This window comes from Chiloscyllium punctatum, chromosome 34 (genome assembly GCF_047496795.1).
Source record: "Chiloscyllium punctatum isolate Juve2018m chromosome 34, sChiPun1.3, whole genome shotgun sequence".
Taxonomy (NCBI): Eukaryota; Metazoa; Chordata; class Chondrichthyes; order Orectolobiformes; family Hemiscylliidae; genus Chiloscyllium; species Chiloscyllium punctatum.
In genome coordinates, this window is record NC_092772.1 from 47845510 (window position 1) to 47868495 (window position 22986).

At 45.1% G+C, this 22986-nt stretch overlaps 1 protein-coding gene across 1 annotated transcript in view; it reads left to right on the plus strand.

Annotated features, from left to right (window-relative positions):
* The first annotated feature begins 8998 nt into the window (after positions 1–8998).
* The window catches only part of LOC140458810 (cell adhesion molecule CEACAM5-like), a 42737-nt gene continuing 28749 nt past the window's right edge, over positions 8999–22986 (plus strand). The window contains exons 1-4 of the mRNA XM_072553460.1: positions 8999–9095; positions 9932–10104; positions 11579–11854; positions 22678–22759. Of these exons, the coding sequence (XP_072409561.1) occupies positions 11593–11854; positions 22678–22759 (344 nt within the window). The 5' untranslated portion in view covers positions 8999–9095; positions 9932–10104; positions 11579–11592. The remainder of the gene's footprint in view (positions 9096–9931; positions 10105–11578; positions 11855–22677; positions 22760–22986) is intronic.

Here is a 22986-nt window from a genome sequence, read left to right on the forward strand (position 1 = left end):
CCCTCGGCACTGACCGTCAGACAGTATGGCTTTCCTTCAGCACTGACGCTCTGACAGCGCGGCACTCCCTCAGCACTGACCCTCTGACAGCGTGGCACTCCCTCCGCACTGACCCTCAGACAGTGTGGTGCTCCCTCAGCACTGACGCTCTGACAGCGCGGCACTCCCTCTGACAGTGTGGCGCTCCCTCAGCACTGACCCTCCGACAGTGTGGCACTCTAACAGTATGACACTCTGACAGTGTGAGACTCATTCTGCACTGGTCCACTCAGATGTCTTCCAATTGGGGCTGGTTCAGTTAGTGAGTAGGAATTTAGACATTTAGGATGTAAATCTTATCATGAAATGTCTCCATTTCTCTTCAGGTCTTTGCGAATGTTGTGCTTCATCTTGTCACTGCTCCTGTCTTCAGTCTGTGGTATGTGTCTTTCAAAATGTACATCTACAGCAAACAGGTGAAGGAGCCTTGTTGGAGTGAGGCAGGGATAGAGAGGGAGATTGGAACATTTTCGTTCAAATAATTTGGATAGAACAGGTTTTGTCAGGTGTGTCCAGGAATGGTTCTTGACTCAATATGTAGATAGGCCAACTAGATGGGAAGCCATATTGAATTTTGTGCTTGGCAGGTGTCAGATCTCTCGGTGGGAGAGCATTTTGGTGATAGTGATCACAACACCCTGACCTTTACTGTACTGTTGGAGAGGGATAAGAGCAGATGGTATGGGAAACTAATTGGGGGAGGGAGAATTACAATGCAATTAGGCAAGAACTGTGGTGCCTAAATTGGGAAGAGATCTTCCCTGGGAAATAGAGTCATAGACATGCACAGCATGGAAGCAGACCCTTCGGTCCAACCAGTCCATGCCGACCAGATATCCAAAGGCAATCTAGTCCCACCTGCCAGCACCCGGCCCATATCCTTCCAAACCCTTTCTATTCATATACCCATCCAAATGCCTCTTAAATGTTGCAATTGTACCAGCCTCCACCACATCCTCTGGCAGCTCATTCCATACACGTACCATCCTCTGCGTGAAAAAGTTGCCCCTTAGGTCTCTTTTATATCTTTCCCCTCTCACCCTAAACCTATGCCCTCTAGTTCTGGACTCCCCGACCCCAGGGAAAAGACTTTGTCTATTTATCCTATCTGTGCCCCTCATAATTTTGTAAACCTCTATAAAGTTACCCCTCAGCCTCCGATGCCCCAGGAAAAACAGCCCCAGCCTATTCAGCCTCTCCCTGTAGCTCAGATCCTCCAACCCTGGCAACATCCTTGTAAATCTTTTCTGAACCCTTTCAAGTTTCACAACATCTTTCCAATAGGAAGGAGACCAGAATTGCACCCAACATTCCAACAGTGGCCTAACCAATGTCCAATACAGCCGCAACATGACCTCCCAACTCCTGTATTCAATACTCTGACCAATAAAGAAAAGCATACCAAATGCCTTCTTCACTATCCTATCTACCTGCGACTCCACTTTCAAGGAGCTATGAACCTGAACTCCACGGTCCCTTTGTTCAGCAACACTCCCTAGGACTTTACCATTAAGTGTATAAGTCCTGCTAAGATTTGCTTTCCCAAAATGCAGCACCTCGCATTTATCTGAATTGAACTCCATCTGCCACTTCTCAGCCCATTGGCCCATCTGGTCAAGATCCTGTTGTAATCTGAGGTAACCCTCTTCACTGTCCACGAATTTTGGTGTCATCTGCAAACTTTCTAACTGTACCTCTTATGCTTGCATTCAAATCTACATTATGTTAATGACAAAACGTAGAGGGCCCAGCACCGACCCTTGTGGCACTCCACTGGTCACAGGCCTCCAGTCTGAAAAACAGCCCTCCACCACCACCCTCTGTGTTCTACCTTTGAGCCAGTTCTGTATCCAAATGGCTAGTTCTCCCTGTATTCCATGGGGAACCTTGTCGAACGCCTTTCTGAAGTCCATATAGGTCACATCTGCTGCTCTGCCCTCATCAATCTTCTTTGTTACTTCTTTAAAAATCTCAATCAAGTTTGTGAGACATGATTTCCCACGCACAAAGCCATGTTGACTATTCCAAATCAGTCCTTGCCTTTCCAAATACATGGACATCTTGTCCCTCAGGATCCCCTCCAACAAGTTGCCCACCACCGAGGTCAGGCTCACCAGTCTATAGTTCCCTGGCTTGTCTTTACTGCCCTTCTTAAACAGTGGCACCACGTTTGCCAACCTCCAGTCTTCCGGCACCTCACCTATGACTATTGATGATACAAATATCTCAGCAAGAGGCCCAGCAATAATTTATCCAGCCTTTCACATCATTCTCGGGTACACCTGATCAGGTCCTGGAGATTTATCCACTTTTAACCGTTTCAAGACATCCAGCAATTCCTCCTCTGAAATCTGGACATTTTGCAAGAAGTACCATCTATTTCCCTACAGTCTATATCTTCCAAATCCTTTTCCACAGTAAATACTGATGCAAAATATTCGTTTAGTATCTCCCCCATTTTCTGTGGCTCCACACAAAGGCCACCTTGCTGATCTTTGAGGGGCCCTATTCTCTCCTGAGTTACCCTTTTGTCCTTAATATATTTGTAAGAACCCTTTGGATTCTCCTTAATTCTATTTGCCAAAGCTATCTCATGTCCCCGTTTTGCCCTCCTGATTTCCCTCTTAAGTATAGTGCCTTTATAGTCTTCGAAGGATTCACTTGATCTATCCTGTCTATACCTGACCTCTGCTTCCTTCTTTTTCTTAATCAAACCCTCAATTTCTTTAGTCATCCAGCATTCACTATACCTACCAGCCTTCCCTTTCACCCTGACAGGAATATACTTTCTCTGGATTCTTGTTATCTCATTTCTGAAGGTTTACCATTTTCTAGCCGTCCTTTAACCTGCGAACATCTGCCTCCAATCAGCTTTTGAAAGTTCTTGCCTAATACTGTCAAAATTGGCCTTTCTTCAATTTAGGACTTCAACTTTTTGATCTGGTCTATCCTTTTCCATCACTATTTTAAAACGAATAGAATATGGTCGCTGGCCCCAGAGTCCTCCCCCACTGACACTTCAGTCACCTGCCCTGCCTTATTTCCAAAGAGTAGGTCAAGTTGTGCACCTTCTCTGACAGGTACATCCACGTACTGAATCAGAAAATTGTCTTGTACGCACTTAACAAATTCCTCTCCATCTAAACCTTTAACACTATGGCAGTCCCAGTCGATGTTTGGAAAGTTAAAATCCCCGACCATAACTACCCTATTATTCTTACAGATAGCTGAGATCTCCTTACAAGTTTGTTTCTCAATTTCCCTCTGACTATTGGGGGGTGTATAATACAATCCCAATAAGGTGATCATCCCTTTCTTATTTCTCAGTTCCATCCAAATAACTTCCCTGCATGTATTTCTGGGAATATCCTCCCTCAGCACAGCTGTAATGCTATCCCTTATCAAAAATGCCACTCCCCCTCCTCTCTTGCCTCCCTTTCTATCCTTCCTGTAGTATTTGTATCCTGGAACATTAAGCTGCCAGTCCTGCCCATCCCTGAGCCATGTTTCCGTAATTGCTATGATATCCCAGTCCCATGTTCCCAACATGCCCTGAGTTCATCTGCCTTCCCTGTTAGGCCCGTTGCATTGAAATAAATGCATTATAATTTATTAGTCCTACCTTGTCCCTGCCTTTCCTGACTGTTTGATTCACTTCTGTTCTCAACTGTACCAGTTTCACATTGATCTCTTTCCTCACTATCTCCCTGGGTCCCACCCCCCAACCTTACTAGTTTAAATCCTCCCAAGCAGTTCTACCAAATCTCCCTGCCAGTTCCAATTTAGATGCAATTTAGATTCCCTTCCAATTTAGATGCAATCCGTCTTTCTTGTACAGGTCATTTCTATCCCAAAAGAGATTCCAATAATCCAAAAATGTGAATCCTTCTCCCACCCATACACCAGCTCCTCAGCCATGCATTCATCTGCTCTGTCTGCCTATTCCTGCCCTCACTAGGTCAGAGAACTGGGAGTAATCCAGATACTACTACCCTTGAGGACCTCATTTTTAAATTTCTGCCTAACTCTCTGTAATCTCCCTTCAGAGTCTCAACGTTTTCCCTTCCAATGTCGTTGGTTCCAATGTGGACAATGACCTCTTGCTGGCCCCTCTCCCCCGTGAGAACATTCTGCACCCTCTCTGAGACATCCTTGATCCTGCCACCAGGGAAACAACACACCATTCTGCCTTTTCTCTGCTGGCCACAGAAACATCTGTCTGTACCTCTGACTACAGAATCCCCTAACACAATTGATCTCTTGGAAGCTGACATACCCCTCGTTGCATTAGAGCCAGCCTCAATACCAGAAACTTGGCTGTTCGTGCTACGTTCCCCTGAGGATCCATCACCCCCTACATTTTCCAAAACAGCATTCCTGTTTGAAATGGTTATATACAGCTTTCATTTGTGGGGGATTGAGTTTAAGAGCTGCAAAGTTATTGCTGCAGCTCTATAGAGGCCTAGTTAGAGCATACTTGGAATATTGTGATCAGTTCTGGTTGCCTCATTATAGGAAGGATGTGGAAGCTTTAGAAAGAGTGCTGAGGAGATTTACCAGGATGCTGCCTGGACAGAGGGCATGTTTTATGAAGAAAGGTGGAGGAAACCAGGGCCTTTCTCATTTGAGTGAAGAGGGATGAGAGGTGACTTGAGAAAGGTGTACAAGATGGTGAGAGGCATAAATAGAGTGGATTGCCAGAAACTTTTTCCCAGGGCGGAAATGGCTATCTTGGGAAGGTGGGAGAGGGGGCATAATTTTAATTTAATTCGAGGAAGGTTGAGGATAAGATGTCAGAGATGGATTGTTTACACAGAGAGTGTTGGATGCGTGTGTTGCACTGCCAGCTGTGATGGTCAAATCAGATACATTAGGGACACTTAAGCGACTCTTGGGTAGGTACATGGAAGGTAGTACAATGGAGGGTATGTAGCTTAATCTCACTTTTGAGTAGGATAAAAGGTCGGCATAACATTGAGGGCTGAAGGGCCTGTACTGTTCTATGTTCTGCAAAGTGGAAAATCTGATTGGAAGCTTCACCTCAAAAAGCTTCAGGATTGAGGTGCGCTGTGAGTGACATTCCCAGGGCAGCCCTTTCCCAGTGTAAATTCCCCAGTCTCTGTCACCACTCGCTGCATGAGATCACTGACCCCTGTCGCTGAGTCCCTTTCACCAGTCATCCTCCTTTTGTTCTCTCTCCTGCATCATTTCCCAGTCCCAGAAACACCTCGATTATAAACTTCCCACTTTTGGTTTCGAATCCTTTCACCACTCCTCCATACCTTGGGCGACTGTCTGTGTAGAGTTTGCACATTCTCCCTGTGTCTGCATGGGTTTCGTCCGGGTGCTCCAGATTCCTCCCACAATCCAAAGATGTGTAGATCAGGTGAATTGGCCATGCTAAATTGCCCGTATTGTTAGGTACATTAGTCAGGGGTAAATGTATAGAAATGGGCCTCTTTGAAGGGTCGGTTTGGAATTGTTCAGCTGAAGAACCTGTCTCCATACTGTAGGGAATCTAATCTAATCTAATCTAATCTGCGTAACCTTCTCCAGCCCCCTACACCACTTCCGATTGTTGTAACCTTGTCCAGCCTCACAGTGTAAGTAAAGACAGTGTGTGATAGGCAGAAAATATCCCTCTGCTTCAAACTTGCACACTTCCAGTTTCCATTTCCATCATTTAGAACACACTCTGAGCTTTATGCACATTTCCAGTCTTCGCATTTCTCGGTCAGACCCACATTCGGAGCACCATGCACAGTTCCAGTCTCCGTACCCCTCAGTTAGACCCACACTCGGAGCATCGTGCACAGTTCCAGTCTCTGTACCCCTCAGTTAGACCCACACTCGGAGCACCATGCACAGTTCCAGTCTCCGTATCCCTCAGTCAGACCCACACTCGGAGCACCGTGCACAGTTCCAGTCTCCGTACCCCTCAGTTAGACCCACACTCAGAGCACCGTGCACAGTTCCAGTCTCTGTATCCGTCAGTTAGACCCCCACTCGGAGCACCGTGCACAGTTCCAGTCTCTGTATCCCTCAGTTAGACCCACACTCGGAGCACCGTGCACATTTCCAGTCTCTGTATCCCTCAGTTAGACCCACACTCGGAGCACCGTGCACATTTCCAGTCTCTGTATCCCTCAGTTAGACCCACACTCGGAGCACCGTGATCAGTTCCAGTCTCCGTATCACTCGGTTAGACCCACACTCAGAGCACTACGCTCATTTCCAGTCTTGTATCCTCAGTTGGACCCACAATCTGAGCATGGTACACAATTCCCAGTCTCCATGTCCCTCCATTAGACCCACACTCTGAGCACTGTGTGCGGTTTTCTGGTCTCCATAGTATAAGTGGATAGTCAAGCATTACAGAGGTGGACCAACTTGAGAATGTGAAACATTGATCCAGAGTAGAGGGGCTGGATAGGCTGTTCTAGGATATGATTTTGGAGGAATTCTGATGGTCTCTCTCTGAAATGATGTCCGTGCTCAGGGGCAGCATTTATGAGGGAACTTGGAAGAATGTTCCATGATATTCCACAGCTTTATCCCTCTCCCTGGCTTGAATTGAGCTTTAATTCCCATTATAGATGGTCCAGAAGGTAATGTTCGCAGTGAGGCACAGGGAGAGGTGAAGGAGGGAGTCTGAGGTACCTTGATCTGTAACACCAGGAGTAATCCAGGAGCTCTCTACACTTGGCATAAGGACCATGTGAACACAACATCTGACAAGGGGATAGGGAAAGTCGGGACCATTTTCTCCATCAACCCCATGGCTTCTAGAGATTATTACGACAAAGCAGAAAACTACTTTGGAAGCTTCACTTCAAAGAGCTTCAGGATCAGGATATCCTCTCCCAGGGCCAACGTCCCTTGCTATCTGTCATCGAAACCAGCCCTGACAACCATCCATTTCCTTTATAGCTTCCTTGACACCCTAGATCCCTTGCTGTATCCGTGACCTTCTACAGCCTTTACACCCCTCCCTGTCTCTGTAAATTCCTCCAGCACCTACGCACTTTCCCTATCTCTGTAACCTCTTCAAATTGGACCTGTCAAGTATTGCCTGATTCCCATTGCTCTGACATCATGTGTCGTGCCTTCAGCTGCCTGGAGGTCAGGTATTCCTCCCTACAGCCGTCCATCTCTTTCTCTCCCACTCTGTCTCCTCCTCTAGGATGTACCTCAAAAGTGACCTCCTCTGACACATTGATCACCTGCCCTTACTCTTTGTTGATGCAGCTTCGAGTGGAGCTGTTGTTTCATCCCTTGCAGTCCATATCCTGGTGAAGCAGGTGCTACACAAATGCACATTGCATCTTATTGCCATTGTTGGACAAATTTCCTGGGTTCATTTTCTGATCAGCAATTTTTCTGATGTCACCCAATCCTACCATTATCCCATTCGTCCTCAGTCGAAGCAAAACACTCAGAGACACAATGTAGTTTTACCTCCTTCATCTTTATTCCGGACCCTGGAGGGAGAGAGAATGATCACCCATGTGCACAGAGATATGAGTTCATGGTCTTCTCTGGAAGGCTAGTTTCTCAATGAACTATGTAGCCATTTTACAGGGAGGAGCATCCAGATACAGCAACACACCTGTTGAGGTGGTGACCGTTAACAATCAGCAAGTGTTAATTATTAAGTCATCTGCTGTTATACAATGAATAACCTGTTTCATATAATGAATACTTTTCACCTTGTTAAACTGACCTCACATATTGAATGCTTAAAATATTTTTAAATGCATCTACCTAATGAATGCTTTTCCACCTTGTTAACCCATTACCCTTGCCTCCAACACCCCATCGTTAACTGTAAATTGTTATCTGATCTGAGTAATGCTCAGCTGAATCTCTTGTTTCACAAAACTCAGAACTTAACTCTTTCCCTGCCTGCTTATACTCTATACACATTCTTAGTATGACACCGCGTGCAGGGCTGGATAGGTGAAGGATTCTGAAACCTTGGATAAACCTCTCTCCCCGCAGATGGGCCGAGAAATGTGGAGATTATTCCTGAGGTTACAATGAAGGAGGGGACTGAGATCACATTAACGTGCTGAAGTGAAGCCAGCCCCCCAGTTCATCTGTACAGCTGGTGGAAAATGTGCAACAGACAACGTAGAGATCTGCGAGAAAATACCATCACAATTAGGATTCAACCAATCAGGGATGATGCATCTTGTAGCTACATCTGTACAGCATGGAATTCTGTCAGTTCCTGGGATTCTACACCCAAACACATTAATGTAGAGTGGAAGTAAATACGGTGCAGGATATGCAGAAAATATCTCTTAGTTCCACACCTTGAGCACTGTGCACAGTTCCAATCTCCGTATCCTACAGACCAAACTGGGAGCACTGTGCACTGTTCCAGTCTCCGTTTCCTTCAGTTAGACCCACACTCGGAGCACCTGGGGCATGATGCACCATTCTGGTCTCTGTAACCCTCATGTATTGCCCACATTTGGAGACCTGTGCGCAGTTGCAGTCTTCATATTCCTCAGTTAGATCACACTCGGAGCACTGTGCACAGTTCCTTGGTCCTCGTAGTATAGATAGATTGTCAGGCATTAGAGAGGAAGGTGCACTTGAGAATGAGAAATTCTGGAACTGAGCAGATGGGCTGAATGGCCTATTCCATGATGTGATTTCTGAGGAATTCTAGTGTTCTCTATCTGAACTAATGTCAGTGCTCAGAGGCAGCATTTATGAGGGGATTTGGGAGAATATTCCACAGCTTTATCCTGCTCTCTGGCCTGAATTGAGCTGTAATTCCTTTTGTAGATGGTCCATTGTTCGCAATATGCCACAGGGAGAGGTGGAGGAGGGAGACAAGGTTACCTTGACCTGTAACTCCAGGAGTAATCCAGGAGCTCGCTACACCTGGTATAAGGACAATGTGAACACATCAGCTAACAAGGGGACAGGGAAAGTCCTGACCATTCACTCCATTAACCCAATGGATGTTGGTGATTATTACTGCAAAGTGGAAAACGTGATTGGAAGACAAACCTCAAAGAGCTTCAGGATTGAAGTGCTCTGTGAGTGACATTCCCAGGTCGACCTTTTCCCAATGTAAACTTCCCGGTCTCTGTCACCACTCATTGAATGAGAGCTATTTATCCAAGATGCAACCGACCCCTGCCCCGTCTCTGACTCACACTGAGTTACTTTCCCCTCTCACTCCCTCTCCTGCATTGTTCCCCAGTCCAGCAGCACCTCGAATGTTAACTTGCGATTCATTTTCAAATCTTTTCATCACCGTCTCCTTATCTCTGTAACCTTCTCCAACTCGGAACCCAGCTCACTATCTCTGAAACCTCCTCCAGCCAACACACCCTTCCCTATCCCTGTCACTTCCTCCAGGCTGTGTACGCTTCCCTATCCCTGCAACGGCCCCCATTCTCTATACCGCTCCCTATCACTGTCGCCTCCTCCAATCCTGCGATTCAAATGTTACCTGGTTCCCATTACTCGGGCATCATGGGCCATGCCTTCAACTGCTCGGGTGCTCTCTCCCTGCACCCCTCCATATCTCTTTCTCTCCCTCTCGTTCTCTTCGCCCCCCCACCTCCTCCAAGATGTACCTTAAAAACAACATTTTCTCCTGACATAATGATCACCCACCCTTGAGTTTGTTGAGGCAGTTTGGAATTGGTTTGCTGTTTTACCCCTTGCAACCATCTCCTGGTTAAGCAGGTCCTATGCAAATGCACATTGTCTTTTATTGCCATTGTTTGTCACATTTCTTCATTTCATTTCTGATCAGCAAGCTTTCTGCTTTCGCCCCTCCCCCTTCCTGCGAGACCACTGGTTTCCTGCGGACTTTGGATATTTGAGGGACTCTGAAATCTTGGATGAACTTCTCTTCCCACAGTTGGACCAAGAAACATGGAGATTATGTCAGGAGATGCAGTGAAGGAGGGAACCCAGATCACATTAACGTGTCGAAGTAAAGCTGGTTAATACGTACAGCTGGTGGAAAGTGTGCAACGGACAGTGGAGAGATTTGTGAGGAAATACTGACACAATTAGGATTCAACCCACCAGGTATGATGCATCATGCAGCTACACCTGTACAGCATGGAATTCTGTCAGCTTCCAAGAATCTAAATCCAAACACATTAATGTGAAGTGTAAGTAAAGAAGATGTGGGATATGCAGAAAATAGCCCTCAGACCACACTCGGAGGACTGTGTACAAGCACAGCCTCCGTATCCCTCAGATCACATTCAGAGCACTGTGCACAGTTCCCTGGTCTCTATATCCATCAGTTAGACCACACTCGGAGTACTGTGCACAAATCCCTGTTCTCCATGCTTAAGTTGGGTAGTCAGGCATTACAGAGGAGGATGCAGCTGGGAAGGAGAATGTCTAGCATGGAGAAGAGGGGATGAATGGCCTCTTTCAGGATGTGAGGATTGAGGAATTCTGGTGGATTGCTGTGGACACAGCAGCTAACAAGGGGACAGGGAACATCCTGACCATTCGCTCCATCACCCCAACGGAATCTGGAGATTATTACTGCGAAGCGGAAAACATTATTGGAAAACAAACTTCAAAGAGCTTCAGGATCGAGGTGCTCTGTGAGTGAGATTCCCAGGTTGACCTTTTCCCAATGTAAACTCCCCGGTCTCTGTCACTGCTCACTGCATGAGAGCTACTTATCCAAAATGTCACTGCCCCCCAGTCTCTGAACTCACAGCGAGTCCCTTTCTCGAATCACCCTCCTCTCACTCCCTCTCATGCATCGTTCCCCAGTCCAGCAACACATGATTATACATTTCCCATTATAGGTTTTCAAATCCCTCCCATCACCCCCTCCCTATTTCTGTTACCTCCTCCAGCCCCAACACTCCTCCCAATCTCCATAACGTTCTCCAGTACCTACCACCTCCCTATTTCTGGAACCCGCTCTGGTCCCAAAACCTCTCCCTATCCTTGTATCATTCTCCTGCCTCGACACCCCTCTCTGTGTCTGTAACCTCCACTGGTCCTTACACTCCTCCCTACTCTGGACCTCCCCCAGTCCCTACATCCCTCTCTGTCTCCGTAATGATCCCCATTCCCTACACCCCCTCCCTATCCTTGTAACACCTTCCAGTTTCAGCCTCTTGAGTATTTTCCGATCCACTCTCCTATTTGCAGCCCTGAACTTTGGCAATCTGTCCTTAATCTGTTTTAAGATTAGATTAGATTACTTACAGTGTGGAAACAGGCCCTTTGGCCCAACAAGTCCACACTGACCTGCGAAAGCAACCCACCTAGTCCCATTCCTCTATATTTACCCCAGCACCTAATACTACTGGCAATTTAGCATGGCCAATTCACCTGACCTGCACATTACCTCTCACCCTTTCTCTTCCTTAAAAGCTGAGCCCTTTAATTGAAAAATTGTAAAGTTATCTGCCCTGTGGGATCTGTGACCGATTTTCCTGTTACGTCACCCCTTGCAATGTCTCTCTTAGTGAGTGATGCTCAAGTAATGCTATATCTCACTGAGAGTCTTGTCCCTTTCTGTCAGATGCCCCGCGGAACATGAAGGTGTCGATCTCTCCATCGGACAGTACGATACACGAAGGTGACAACATCACCCTGACCTGCACCAGCGACAGCAACCCCCCAACCAGCTGGTACAAGTGGGAACGGAGACAGAGAGAGGAGACTGAGACTCTGGAATCATCTGAGAGAGACCTGACCTTGTACAGAATCACTCACAGACAGGAGGGTGTGTACTCCTGTGAGGCGGGGAACTCAGTCAGTGCCAACAGATCAGACGTTTGCAGGATAATGTTTGGGAGTAAGTAAGCAGCCCTGATATTGATGTCTGACTCCCTGCCCTCACACTGAGTGTTCAGCACAGCCCTCAGTGTTCACATTGCTCTACTCCCATTTGTCAGTCGCCTCAAATAACAGCTGGGAGGTTTTGACAGTTTACAGCTTGAGTCATCTCAGCTGAGGAAGGATTTGCTTAACTTAGAGTCAGCACATTGAGGGTTCACCAAATTGAATCCTGGAATGTAGGGCAGAGAAGAGATACAGTCAATCATAGAATGTCTGTAGGGTGTAAAGAGTCCATTCAACCCATCAGGTCCACATTGACCCTCTGATGAGCATCCCAGATACAGCCTAGCTTCATATCCCCACGTTTCCATTGGCTAACTCACCTAGCTTGCACATCCCTGGACACTATAGGACAATTTTGCATTGCCAATCCACACTAACCTGCACATCACTGGACAGTATGAAATAAGAGGTGGTCCCACTGTATTCCAGTAAATTCTAAAATAACCAAGGGGAGGAAATAAATACAGTAATGCTCACAAGAGGAAATGAACCAGGGAAACTAGTGGGAGAAAAGGCCAACAAGTCCCCTGGACCTGATGGGATGCAGCCTCAGATAATAAAGGAAGTAACTAATGTTAGAACTCTCATTATTTTTGTTTGTATTGTTTTACCAGTTTTGGTTGGAGTTGTGAATTGGGAAGTATGAGCTGAAAAGGAACTGTGGAATTTGGGACAGCTTGAGGTAAAAGGAAGATCGCAGATCAACAAGCATCTGTTTGTTTGTGAGGGCAGGCCTGGAGGATAATTGCAGGCAGATTCTTGGTTAAAGGAATTCCAACAGACAAAGTGAAGGGTATTGTGTTTAAACAGATAGCAGAAGGTGGCTATTAACAAGGTCTGTATCTGGGAATTGGTTCCAGCAAGTCTGGAAGAGGCCCTATGTTGAAGCAGACAGCAGTTGTTTAATGGTTATTGAGACCTCAGGAAGAGGCGATCAGACTATCAGGGCAGAACCAGAACTGAAGTAATTTTGTGTATTTGCTGTGTAGATGAGTTTGGCTTCTAACAAAGGCAGCTTGAAGATTTGAAAGCTCTGTGCCAAATCTGTCATGTCGGCGTTTAGAAATCCAAAGAGTAGGAAGTTGCATTAGAAGTATTGGTACTTTTGCCTGGGTGAACTGAGAAGGTGACCCTAATCAGTGTTTTGAAAAAGCAGCCCCATTCCTACCTGTGAAACAATGCAACATGAAAATAGTTTCAGCAATCTGGCCAATTATGATATTTCTTTTATGTTAGTTTGTCTGTCTATCTGTCTTTTGTGTGAATGGGGTCTGAAACCAAATGTTTCGGGTTTGAAACGTAAACATTAATTAGATTACAGAGAGGTCATTTTCTCTTTGCTGAACTTATTGTGTATTTAATAAATAGTGAAGTGTTTTGTTTCAGGTACAAACTGGTTTCTGAAATTTCATTATTTGCAAAGTATGGGATTGCTTATTCAAACGTCTGGTTAGGAACCACTGAGGTGCTCGTTGAGGCCTTCAACAATGTTACTGTGTTGCAAATACAGTAGTTCAATGGCTGGTTTAATTTGGTTATTTCACTTTGTGCCATAAAACTGTCATGATACACTGGCACTAGAGCAAAAAGTGTACAAAGTCACCATATCTGGCATGATCCTAGGAACAAAGATATCTAGGCACAAAATCTTAGGTATGAATTAGAGAAATGAAAAGTAAGATCAAAAATCAGCATTACAGACCTTCTAAAGCTCGGTGCAGAGGCAGCTTTTGAGGAGATGCTGCACTTGCTCTGAATATACTTATAAAAAGCCTTGGGATTTTCCTTGATCCTGTCAGCTAAAGATATTTTATGACTTCCTTTTTAATCTATTCCCTAACACTCTCAATTCCTATTACAGAATCACATTTCTTTTTTTTTGGTATAGACATGTACCACAACAGCTGGTTGTTCACCCTCCCCCTTCAGAATGCCTGGCAGCTACTCTGGAGCTCTGACCAGGAGAATAATATCTCATTCAAGAGTCCCATTTGTGGACATAGAGAATCATAGAGTCATATAAGGTCACCCCTCAGCCTCCAACGCTCCAGGGATAACAGCCCCAGCCTGTTCAGCCTCTCCCTATAGCTCAAACTCTCCAAACCTGGTAACATCCTTGTAAAACCTTTCTGAACCCTTTTGAGTTTCCGATAGGAAGGAGACCAGAATTGCACCCAATATTCCAACAGTGGCCTAACCAATGTCCTGTAAAGCCGCAACGTGACATGCCAACTCCTGTACTCAATACTTTGACCAATAAAAGAAACCATATCAAACGCCTTCTTCACGATCCTATGTTCCTGCGACTCTACTTTCAAGGAGCTATGAACCTACACTCCAAGGTCTCTTTGTTCAACAACACTCCCTATGACCTTAGCATTAAATGAATAAGTCCTGCTAAGATTTGCTTTCCCAAAATGCAGCACCTCGCATTTATCTGAATTAAATTCCATCTACCACTTCTCAGCTCATTGGCCCATCTGGTAGCCCTCTTCGCTGTCCACCACACCTCCAATTTTGGTGTCATCTGCAAACTTTCTAACTGTACCTCTTATGCTCGCATCCAAATCATTTATGTAAATGACAAAACGTAGAGGACCCAGCACCGATCCTTGTGGCACTCCACTGGTCACAGGCCTCCAGTCTAAAAACAACCCTCCACCACCACCCTCTGTCTTCTACCTTTGAACCAGTTCTATATCCAAATGGCTAGTTCTCCCTTTATTCCATGAGATCTAACCTTGCTAATCAGTCTCCCATGGTGAACCTTGTCAAATGTCTGGCTTATTCCCTGACTTGTCTTTACCGCCCTTCTTAAACAGTGGCACCACGTTAGCCAACCTCCAGTCTTCCGGCACCTCACCTATGACTATCGATGATACAAATATCTCAGCAAGAGGCCCAGCATGATACTGTCATGATACACTGGCACTACTGCAAACTCACAGAGTTCTCGGGTACACCTGATCAGGTCCTGGAGATTTATCCACCTTTAACCGTTTCAAGACATCCAGCACTTCCTCCTCTGTAATCTGGACAGTTTGCAAGATGTCACCATCTATTTCCCTCCAGTCTATATTTTCCAAATCCTTTTCCATAGTAAATACTGATGCAAAATATTCGTTTAGTATCTCCCCCATTTTCTGTGGCTCCATACAAAAGCCGCGTTGCTGATCTTTAAGGGCCCCTATTCTCTCCCTAGTTACCCTTTTGTCCTTAATATATTTGTAAGAACCCTTTGGATTCTCCTCAATTCTGTTTGCCAAAGCTATCTCATGTCCCCGTTTTGCCCTCCTGATTTCCCTCTTAAGTATACTCCTACTGCCTTTATAGTCTTCTAAGGATTCACTTGATCTATCCTGTCGATACCTGACATATGCTTCCTTCTTTTTCTTAACCAAACCCTCAATTTCTTTAGTCATCCAGCATTCACTATACCTACCAGCCTTCCCTTTCACCCTGACAGGAATATACTTTCTCTGGATTCTTGTTATCTCATTTCTGAAGGCTTCCCATTTTCCAGCCATCCCTTTACCTGCGAACATCTGCCTCCAATCAGCTTTCGAAAGTTCTTGCCTAATATCGTCAAAATTGTCCTTTATCCAATTTAGGACTTCAAGTTTTAGATCTGGTCCATCCTTTTCCATCATGATTTTAAAACAAGTACAATTTTGGTCTCTGGCCCCAAAGTGCTCCCCCACTGACATCTCAGTCACCTGCCCTGCCTTATTTCCAAAGAGTAGGTCAAGTTTTGCACCTTCTCCAGTAGGTACATCCACATACTGAATCAGAAAATTGTCTTGTACGCACTTTACAAATTCCTCTCCATCTAAACCTTTAACACTATGGCAGTCCCAGTCAATGTTTGGAAAGTTAAAATCCCCGACCATAACTACCCTATTATTCTTACAGATAGCTGGGATATCCTTACAAGTTTGTTTCTTAGTTTCCCTCTGACTATTAGGGGGTCTATAATACAATCCCAATAAGGTGATCATCCCTTTCTTATTTCTCAGTTCCACCAAATACCTTCCCTGGATGTATTTCTGGGAATATCCTCCCTCAGCACAGCTGTAATGCTATCCCTTATCAAAAACCCCACTCCCCCTCCTCTCTTGCCTCCCTTTCTATCCTTCCTGTAGTATTTGTATCCTGGAACATTAAGCTGCCAGTCCTGCCCATCCCTGAGCCATGTTTCAGTAATTGCTATGATATCCCAGTTCCATGTTCCCAACCCTGCCCTGAGTTCATCTGCCTTCCCTGTTAGGCCCGTTGCATTGAAATAAATGCATTATAATTTATTAGTCCTACCTTGTCCCTGCCTTTCCTGACTGTTTGACTCACTTCTGTTCTCAACTGTACCAGTTTCACATTGATCTCTTTCCTCACTATCTCCCTGGGTCCCACCCCCCAACCTTACTAGTTTAAATCCTCCCAAGCAGTTCTACCAAATCTCCCTGCCAGTGTATCAGTCCCCTTCCAATTTAGGTGCAATCCAGCCTTCTTGTACAGGTCACTTCTACCCCAAAAGAGATTCCAATGATCCAAAAATGTGAATCCTTCTCCCACCCATACACCAGCTCCTCAGCCTTGCATTCATCTGCTCTGTCTGCCTATTCCTGCCCTCACTAGGTCTTAGCACTGGGAGTAATCCAGATATTACTACCCTTAAGGACCTCATTTTTAAATTTCTGCCTAACTCTCTGTAATCTCCCTTCAGAATCTCAACTTTTTCCCTTCCTATGTCGTTGGTTTCAATGTGGACAGTGACCTCTTGCTGCCCCCTGTCCCCCGTGAGAACATTCTGCACCCTCTCTGAGACATCCTTGATCCTGGCACCAGGGAAACAACACACCATTCTGCCTTTTCTCTGCTGGCCACAGAAACGTCTGTCTGTACCTCGGATTAGACAGTCCCCGAACACAATTGATCTCTTGGAAGCCGATGTACCCCTCGTTGCATTAGAGCCAGCCTCAATACCAGAAACTTGGCTGTTCGTGCTACGTTCCTTTGAGAATCCATCACTCCCTACATTTTCCAAAACAGCATTCCTGTTTGAAATGGGTATGTCCACAATAGACTCCTGCCCTAGGTGCCGACCTCTCTCACCTTTCCTGGAGTTAACCCATCTATGTGACTGTATCTGAGACTTTCCCCCCTTCCTTACACTGCCATCCATCACATACTGTTACTGTTGCAAATTCCTCATTGCTCCAACCAATCCACTCGATCTGATAAGATTCACATCCAACAGCATTTATGACAGGTATCATCCGCAGTAACCCTCAGACTCTGTTTAAACTCTCACATCTGACAAGAAGTACATATCACTGCAAAGGCCATTTTTGCTCCTTCATAATCTATAGACCCAGAAAATAACGATGTCTTATTCCTCTACAAAGCACTGCACCAGGTTAAATTAGGAGCCATGGCTTATATTTTAAGTTTAATCAAGAGACTTATCTCCAAAAACATATTATCAAGAAAGAACCCAATGTAATAACTAATACAGCCTTTCTCTTGGACAGACTTAAAACAACAATTAATTTATCTGATTCTGTGTTGTGAACTTCGCCCAAACCGGTTCCTCCAAGATTAGTTGTGAAATTCACTGTTTGTTAATTTTCCAAGATGCACTCCGGTGTCCAGCGATACATGAATTCAAAAACAGCAAAGGCAGTAACTGTGCAGGTTCTCTTTCTCTCTCTCTCTCTCTCTCTCTCTCTCTCCTGCACTGTCCTCACCATGTCTGTTCTTCTCCCTTTTAAAACTGCTGCTGTTTTGGCATTTTTCTCTCCAATGAAAACAGCCTCAAGTCCCTCAGCCTTTCCTCATAAGACCTTTCCTCCATACCAGGCAACATCCTAGTAAATCTCCTTTGCACCCTTTCCAAAGCTTCCACATCTCTCTTATAATGCGGTGACCAGAACTGAACACAATACTCCAAGTACGGCCGCACCAGAGGTTTGTACAGCTGTAGCATAACCTAATGGTTCCGGAACTCGAACTCTCTATTAATAAAAGCTAAAATACTGCATGCCTTCTTAACAACCCTGTCAACCTGGGTGGCAACTTTCAAGGATCTGTGTACCTGGACACCGAGATCTCTCTGCTCATCTATACTACCAATAATCTTACCATTAGCCCAGTACTATGCATTCCGGTTACTCCGACCAAAGTGAATCACCCCACACTTGTCCGCATTAAACTCCATTTGCCACCTCTCAGCCCAGCTCTGCAGTTTATCTAAGTCTCTCTGTAACCGACAATATCCTTTGTCACTATCCACAACTCCACTGACCTTAGTGTCATCTGCAAACTTACTAACCCACCCTTCTACGTCCTCATCCAGGTCGTTTATAAAAATGATGAACAGCAGTGGATCCAACACCAACCCTTGCGGTACACCACTGGTAACTGGACTCCAGGATGAACATTTCCCATCAACCACCACCCTCTGTCTTCTTTCAGCAAGCCAATTACTGTTCCAAACTGCTATATCTCCCACAATCCCATTCCTCCACATTTTATACAATAGCCTATCATGGGGAACCTTATCGAACGCGTTGCTGAAATCCATACACACCACATCAACTGGTTTACTCTCATCTACCTCTTTGGTCACCTTCTCAAAGAACTCAATAAGGTTTGTGAGTCACAAAACCGTGCTGACTATCCCTAATCAAATTATTCTTTTCTCGATGATTATAAATCCTAACTCTTGTAACCTTTTCCAACACTTTACCAACAACTGAAGTAAGGTTCACTGGTCTATAATTACCAGGGTTGTTTCTACTCCCCTTCTTGAACAGGGGAACACATTTGCTACCCTCCAGTCTTCTGGCACTATTCCTGTAGGCAATGACGATTTAAAGATCAATGCCAAAGGCTCAGCAATCTCCTCCCTGGCTTCCCAGAGAATCCTAGGATAAATCCTATCGAGCCCAGGGGACTTATCTCTTTTCACACTCTGCAGGATTTCTAATACCTTTTCCTTGTGAACCCCAATCCCACATAATCTAGTAGCCTGTATCTCAGTATTCTCCTCGACAACATTGTCGTTTTCTAGAGTGAATACTGTCAAAAAATATTCATTTAAGTACTTCCCCTATCTCCTCTGACCCCACACACAAATTCCCACTTCTATCCTTGATTGGCTCTAATCTTACTCTCGTCATTCTTTTATTCCTTAAATACCTATAGAAAGCCTTAGGGTTTACCCTCATCCTATCCGCCAACAACTTCTCATGTCTCCTCCTGGCTCTTCTGAGCTCTCTCTTTAGGTCTATCCTGGCTACCTTGTAACCCTCTAGCACCCTAACTGAGTCTTCACATCTCGTCCGAACATTAACCTTCTTCTTCCTCTTGACCAGAAATTCCACTTCCTTCGTAAACCACGGCTCCCGCGCTCTACAGCTTCCTCCTTGCCTGACAGGTACATACTTATCTAGGACACTCAGGAGCTTTTCCCTGAATAAGCTCCACATTTCTAATGTGCCCATCCCCTGCAGTTTCCCTCCCCATCCTATGCTTCCTAAATCTTGCCTAATCACATTGTAATTGCCTTTCCTCCAGCTGTAACTCTTGCCCAGTGGTATACACCTATCCCTTTATATCACTAAAGTAAACATGACAGAATTGTGCTTGCTATCACCAAAGTGCTCACCTACTGTCTTCTTCTGGATGAAGATTTCCCTAGGTTGTCTTCTTTCTTTCCTATGAATAAGTACCTTTGGTAGAGAGTGTTTCCTAAATACTTGGATCTGTGTTGATGGCAGTTGCTCTATCTGCAATTGTCAAAATGCCTGCATTTTTATATTCCCAACATCAGATTGTTTCATTGGTTTGATGTTGGCAAAACAGTAAATTCAAACTTGGTTAGGTTTTAGTATCCAGGGGCATAACTTAAACCGGTTACAGTCATGGAGATGCACAGGACAGAAACAAACCCTTCAATCCAACTCGTCCATGCTGACCAGTTACACTAACCTAATCTAGTCCCATTTGCCAGCACTTTGCCCATATCCCTCTAAACCTTTCCAGTTCATACACCTATCCAGATGCCTCTTAAATGCTGTAATTGTACCAGCCTCCACCTCTTCCTCTGGCAGCTCATTCCATACATGCACCACCTTCTGCATGAAAAAGTTGCCTTCAAGGTCATTTTTGTCGCTTTCCCCTCTCACCCTAAACCTGTGCCCTCTAGTTCTGGACTCTCCCACCCCAGGAAAAAGACCTTGTCTATTTACCCTATCCATGCCCCTCATGATTTTATAAACCTCTATAAGGTCACCTCTCAGCTTCCAACACTTCAGGGAAAATAGCCCCAGTGTTTCAGCCTGTCCCTATAGCTCAAACCTTCCGAACCTGGCAACATCCTTGTAAATCTTTTCTGAACCCTTTCAAGTTTCACCACTGATTAAATTTGAACTATTATCAAAACAGCAACCTACTCAGGTATCCATTTCACAGCTAAATGTTACATGTTCCCAATTTTCCAGTACACTCTGAGACAACTATCTATGTGCTTGTAATCTCTCAGTTCAGAATAGCATTCACTCTCTCTTAATGATCCAGTATATGCCTTCAATATCATAACACCAATGCATTGTTGTGACTTTCATAAAGCAAGAAGGAGGCGTTTGGTGGTGATGGAGAAAAATGGACTAAAATAGACTGTGGCAGTAGGGTTAGAAAGCAATAGATCTCTCTCAGCTGCTACATGCGGTCTCTGAAGTTTCTCTGGATTTGTTTTACCTCTAGGGCTGCTGGAGTTGTGTGTGAGACATTTCTGTTTTCTGAATATACTTTTTGGCAAGGATGTGTATACAAGGTGTAACTATATTGGAACAGTAACTGTTTAAGTTTAAAATAATCTATTTTTCTGTTCAGTTTTCCAGTGGAGTAGTTAAGTTATTCTTAGAGTAGTTAAGTAGTTAAGTTCCTTTTTTTTTGTTTGTAGTTTAACTATAGTGTTTGAATAAATTGTGTTTTGCTTAACATTGAATATTTTGACCAATCGAATTGCATCTGGGACATCGCAGTTACTTTGAACAAAGAGAAAGTTAGGGTCTAGTATACCTTCCGAATATATTTTGAGGGGTCTGACCTGGTCCATAACACCTGTTATGAGCCCGTCACTCAGATAAATAGTGACTTGAAATAAACCTTGGAAGATGTTCTCCACCCTGCACTGCAAAATGGTACAGGCTGATGATCCCGCAAATGGCAGTCTCGTATATTGGTACAAACCCTTATGGGTAACGTACTTCTGGGAATCCTCATCGAACTGCAATGGCAGGTGCGCATAGGTCATGTCCAGCTTCATGAAGGATAACACCCGCCCCCTGCCAACATTGTGTCCAAGTCCTCTATACGAGGGACTGGGTATTTATCCAGAAGCGGTTTATTGTTTGTAATTAAATAGGCAGGGGGTAGCAGCAAAGGAGAAGGCCATTCAGTCCAAGCAGAGTGTCCTGGCAGTTGGTAAGTAATGAGGCTATTGCAATTCACTTCCACAACCAATATCTTTGATGATGTGATGTGACACACACAGATTCCAATGGTCAATGCCTTCAATAGGTTGCTATTATTATTGAGCTCTGGGAGAAAGTGAGGACTGCAGATGCTGGAGTTCAGAGCTGAAAAATGTGTTGCTGGAAAAGCGCAGCAGATCAGGCAGCATCCAAGGAGCAGGAGAATCGACGTTTCGGGCATAAGCCCTTCTTCAGGAATGAGGAAGGTATGCCAAGCAGGCTAAGATAAAAGGTAGGGAGGAGGGACTTGGGGGAGGGGCATTGGGAATGCGATAGGTGGAAGGAGGTTAAGGTGAGGGTGATAGGCCTATCACCCTCACCTTAACCTCCTTCCACCTATCGCATTCCCAACGCACCTCCCCCAAGTCCCTCCTTCCTACCTTTTATCTTATTGAGCTCTGGGCCTGTTACTCACAAACAGGACAATTCCACTTCAGACCCTTGGTTCCTGTTAGACACAAACAAGACCACTCATCCCCTTGAGCCTGTTACACTGGACCAGTATGAGGTCCATCCAGCCCTAGAAGCCTTCAGCACAGGAACAGGAGGAGTCACATTCATCCCCTCAGGTCTGTGAGAAGCTCCATTCACCCCCCTTGGACCATGTTAAATGCTGCCCAGGTCTGCAGAGAGACAATATCAGGATACACAAAGGGTTAACAGTGTGTTTGTAATCCAGGGCTAATTGCTGCTTTCTCCCTTTGAACCACTTGCTGCTCTCACTCACAGTGACACATTGACAATTCTGATTAAATACACAAGGGGAACACCACAGGAAGTGGCCATTCCACCCAGACAGAGTATGTGGGCAGTTCCTCCCCAGGCGAGCATTCGGACAGGTCCAGGGTAAGTAAAGTCACAGCAAGAACTTTCTGCCGCGACCAGCATCATTGTTTGCTGATGTTGTGATGTTGTGAAGATATATTCCAATGAATGATTTCTGTTTGTTAGTGAGATCTGGCTGTAGGGCTCAAGTCTGTCAGACAGAATATCTTTCTGCATCAACGAGCATGGGTAATGCAGAGACAAGAGCTTTGGTACATCCTGAGGAGGTGAAGGCTGCTATAGAAATTCAAACATTTTGTTGTTTTACCTTCTTGAAGCTTCCTAATTCTCTGAGGAGCACCTATCATCCCACAGAGAATCAAAGTAGTCTGCAAGGACTTAGTCTAAAAGCAGTTCTGATCTCTCGAGAGCTGGTGACAAGAGGTGAAGTCTCATTAACTCCTTTGTCTTTCAGAGCTTGAGAGGGTGAGGCTGATGAAATATCTGGGAGCAGACACTGATCAAGAAATTTTACGTCTTGCTGTTACTTCTCCAAGGTAATGACATCGTCAGCTCGGACACGCTCATGGTTAATAGTCTTTGTAAAAGGTTGTTCTTATCGAGGTCTGTTTGGGAACCAGTGCAGCAGTGAGGCAGTGTACACACCCATACCTAGTCCTGGTCACCCATCACCCTGTGCTCACTGATATACACTGGCTCCCATCCTGACAACAGTTGTGGAGTAACACAGAGATCCCACAGTGTAATTTGCAGATCGAGAGGA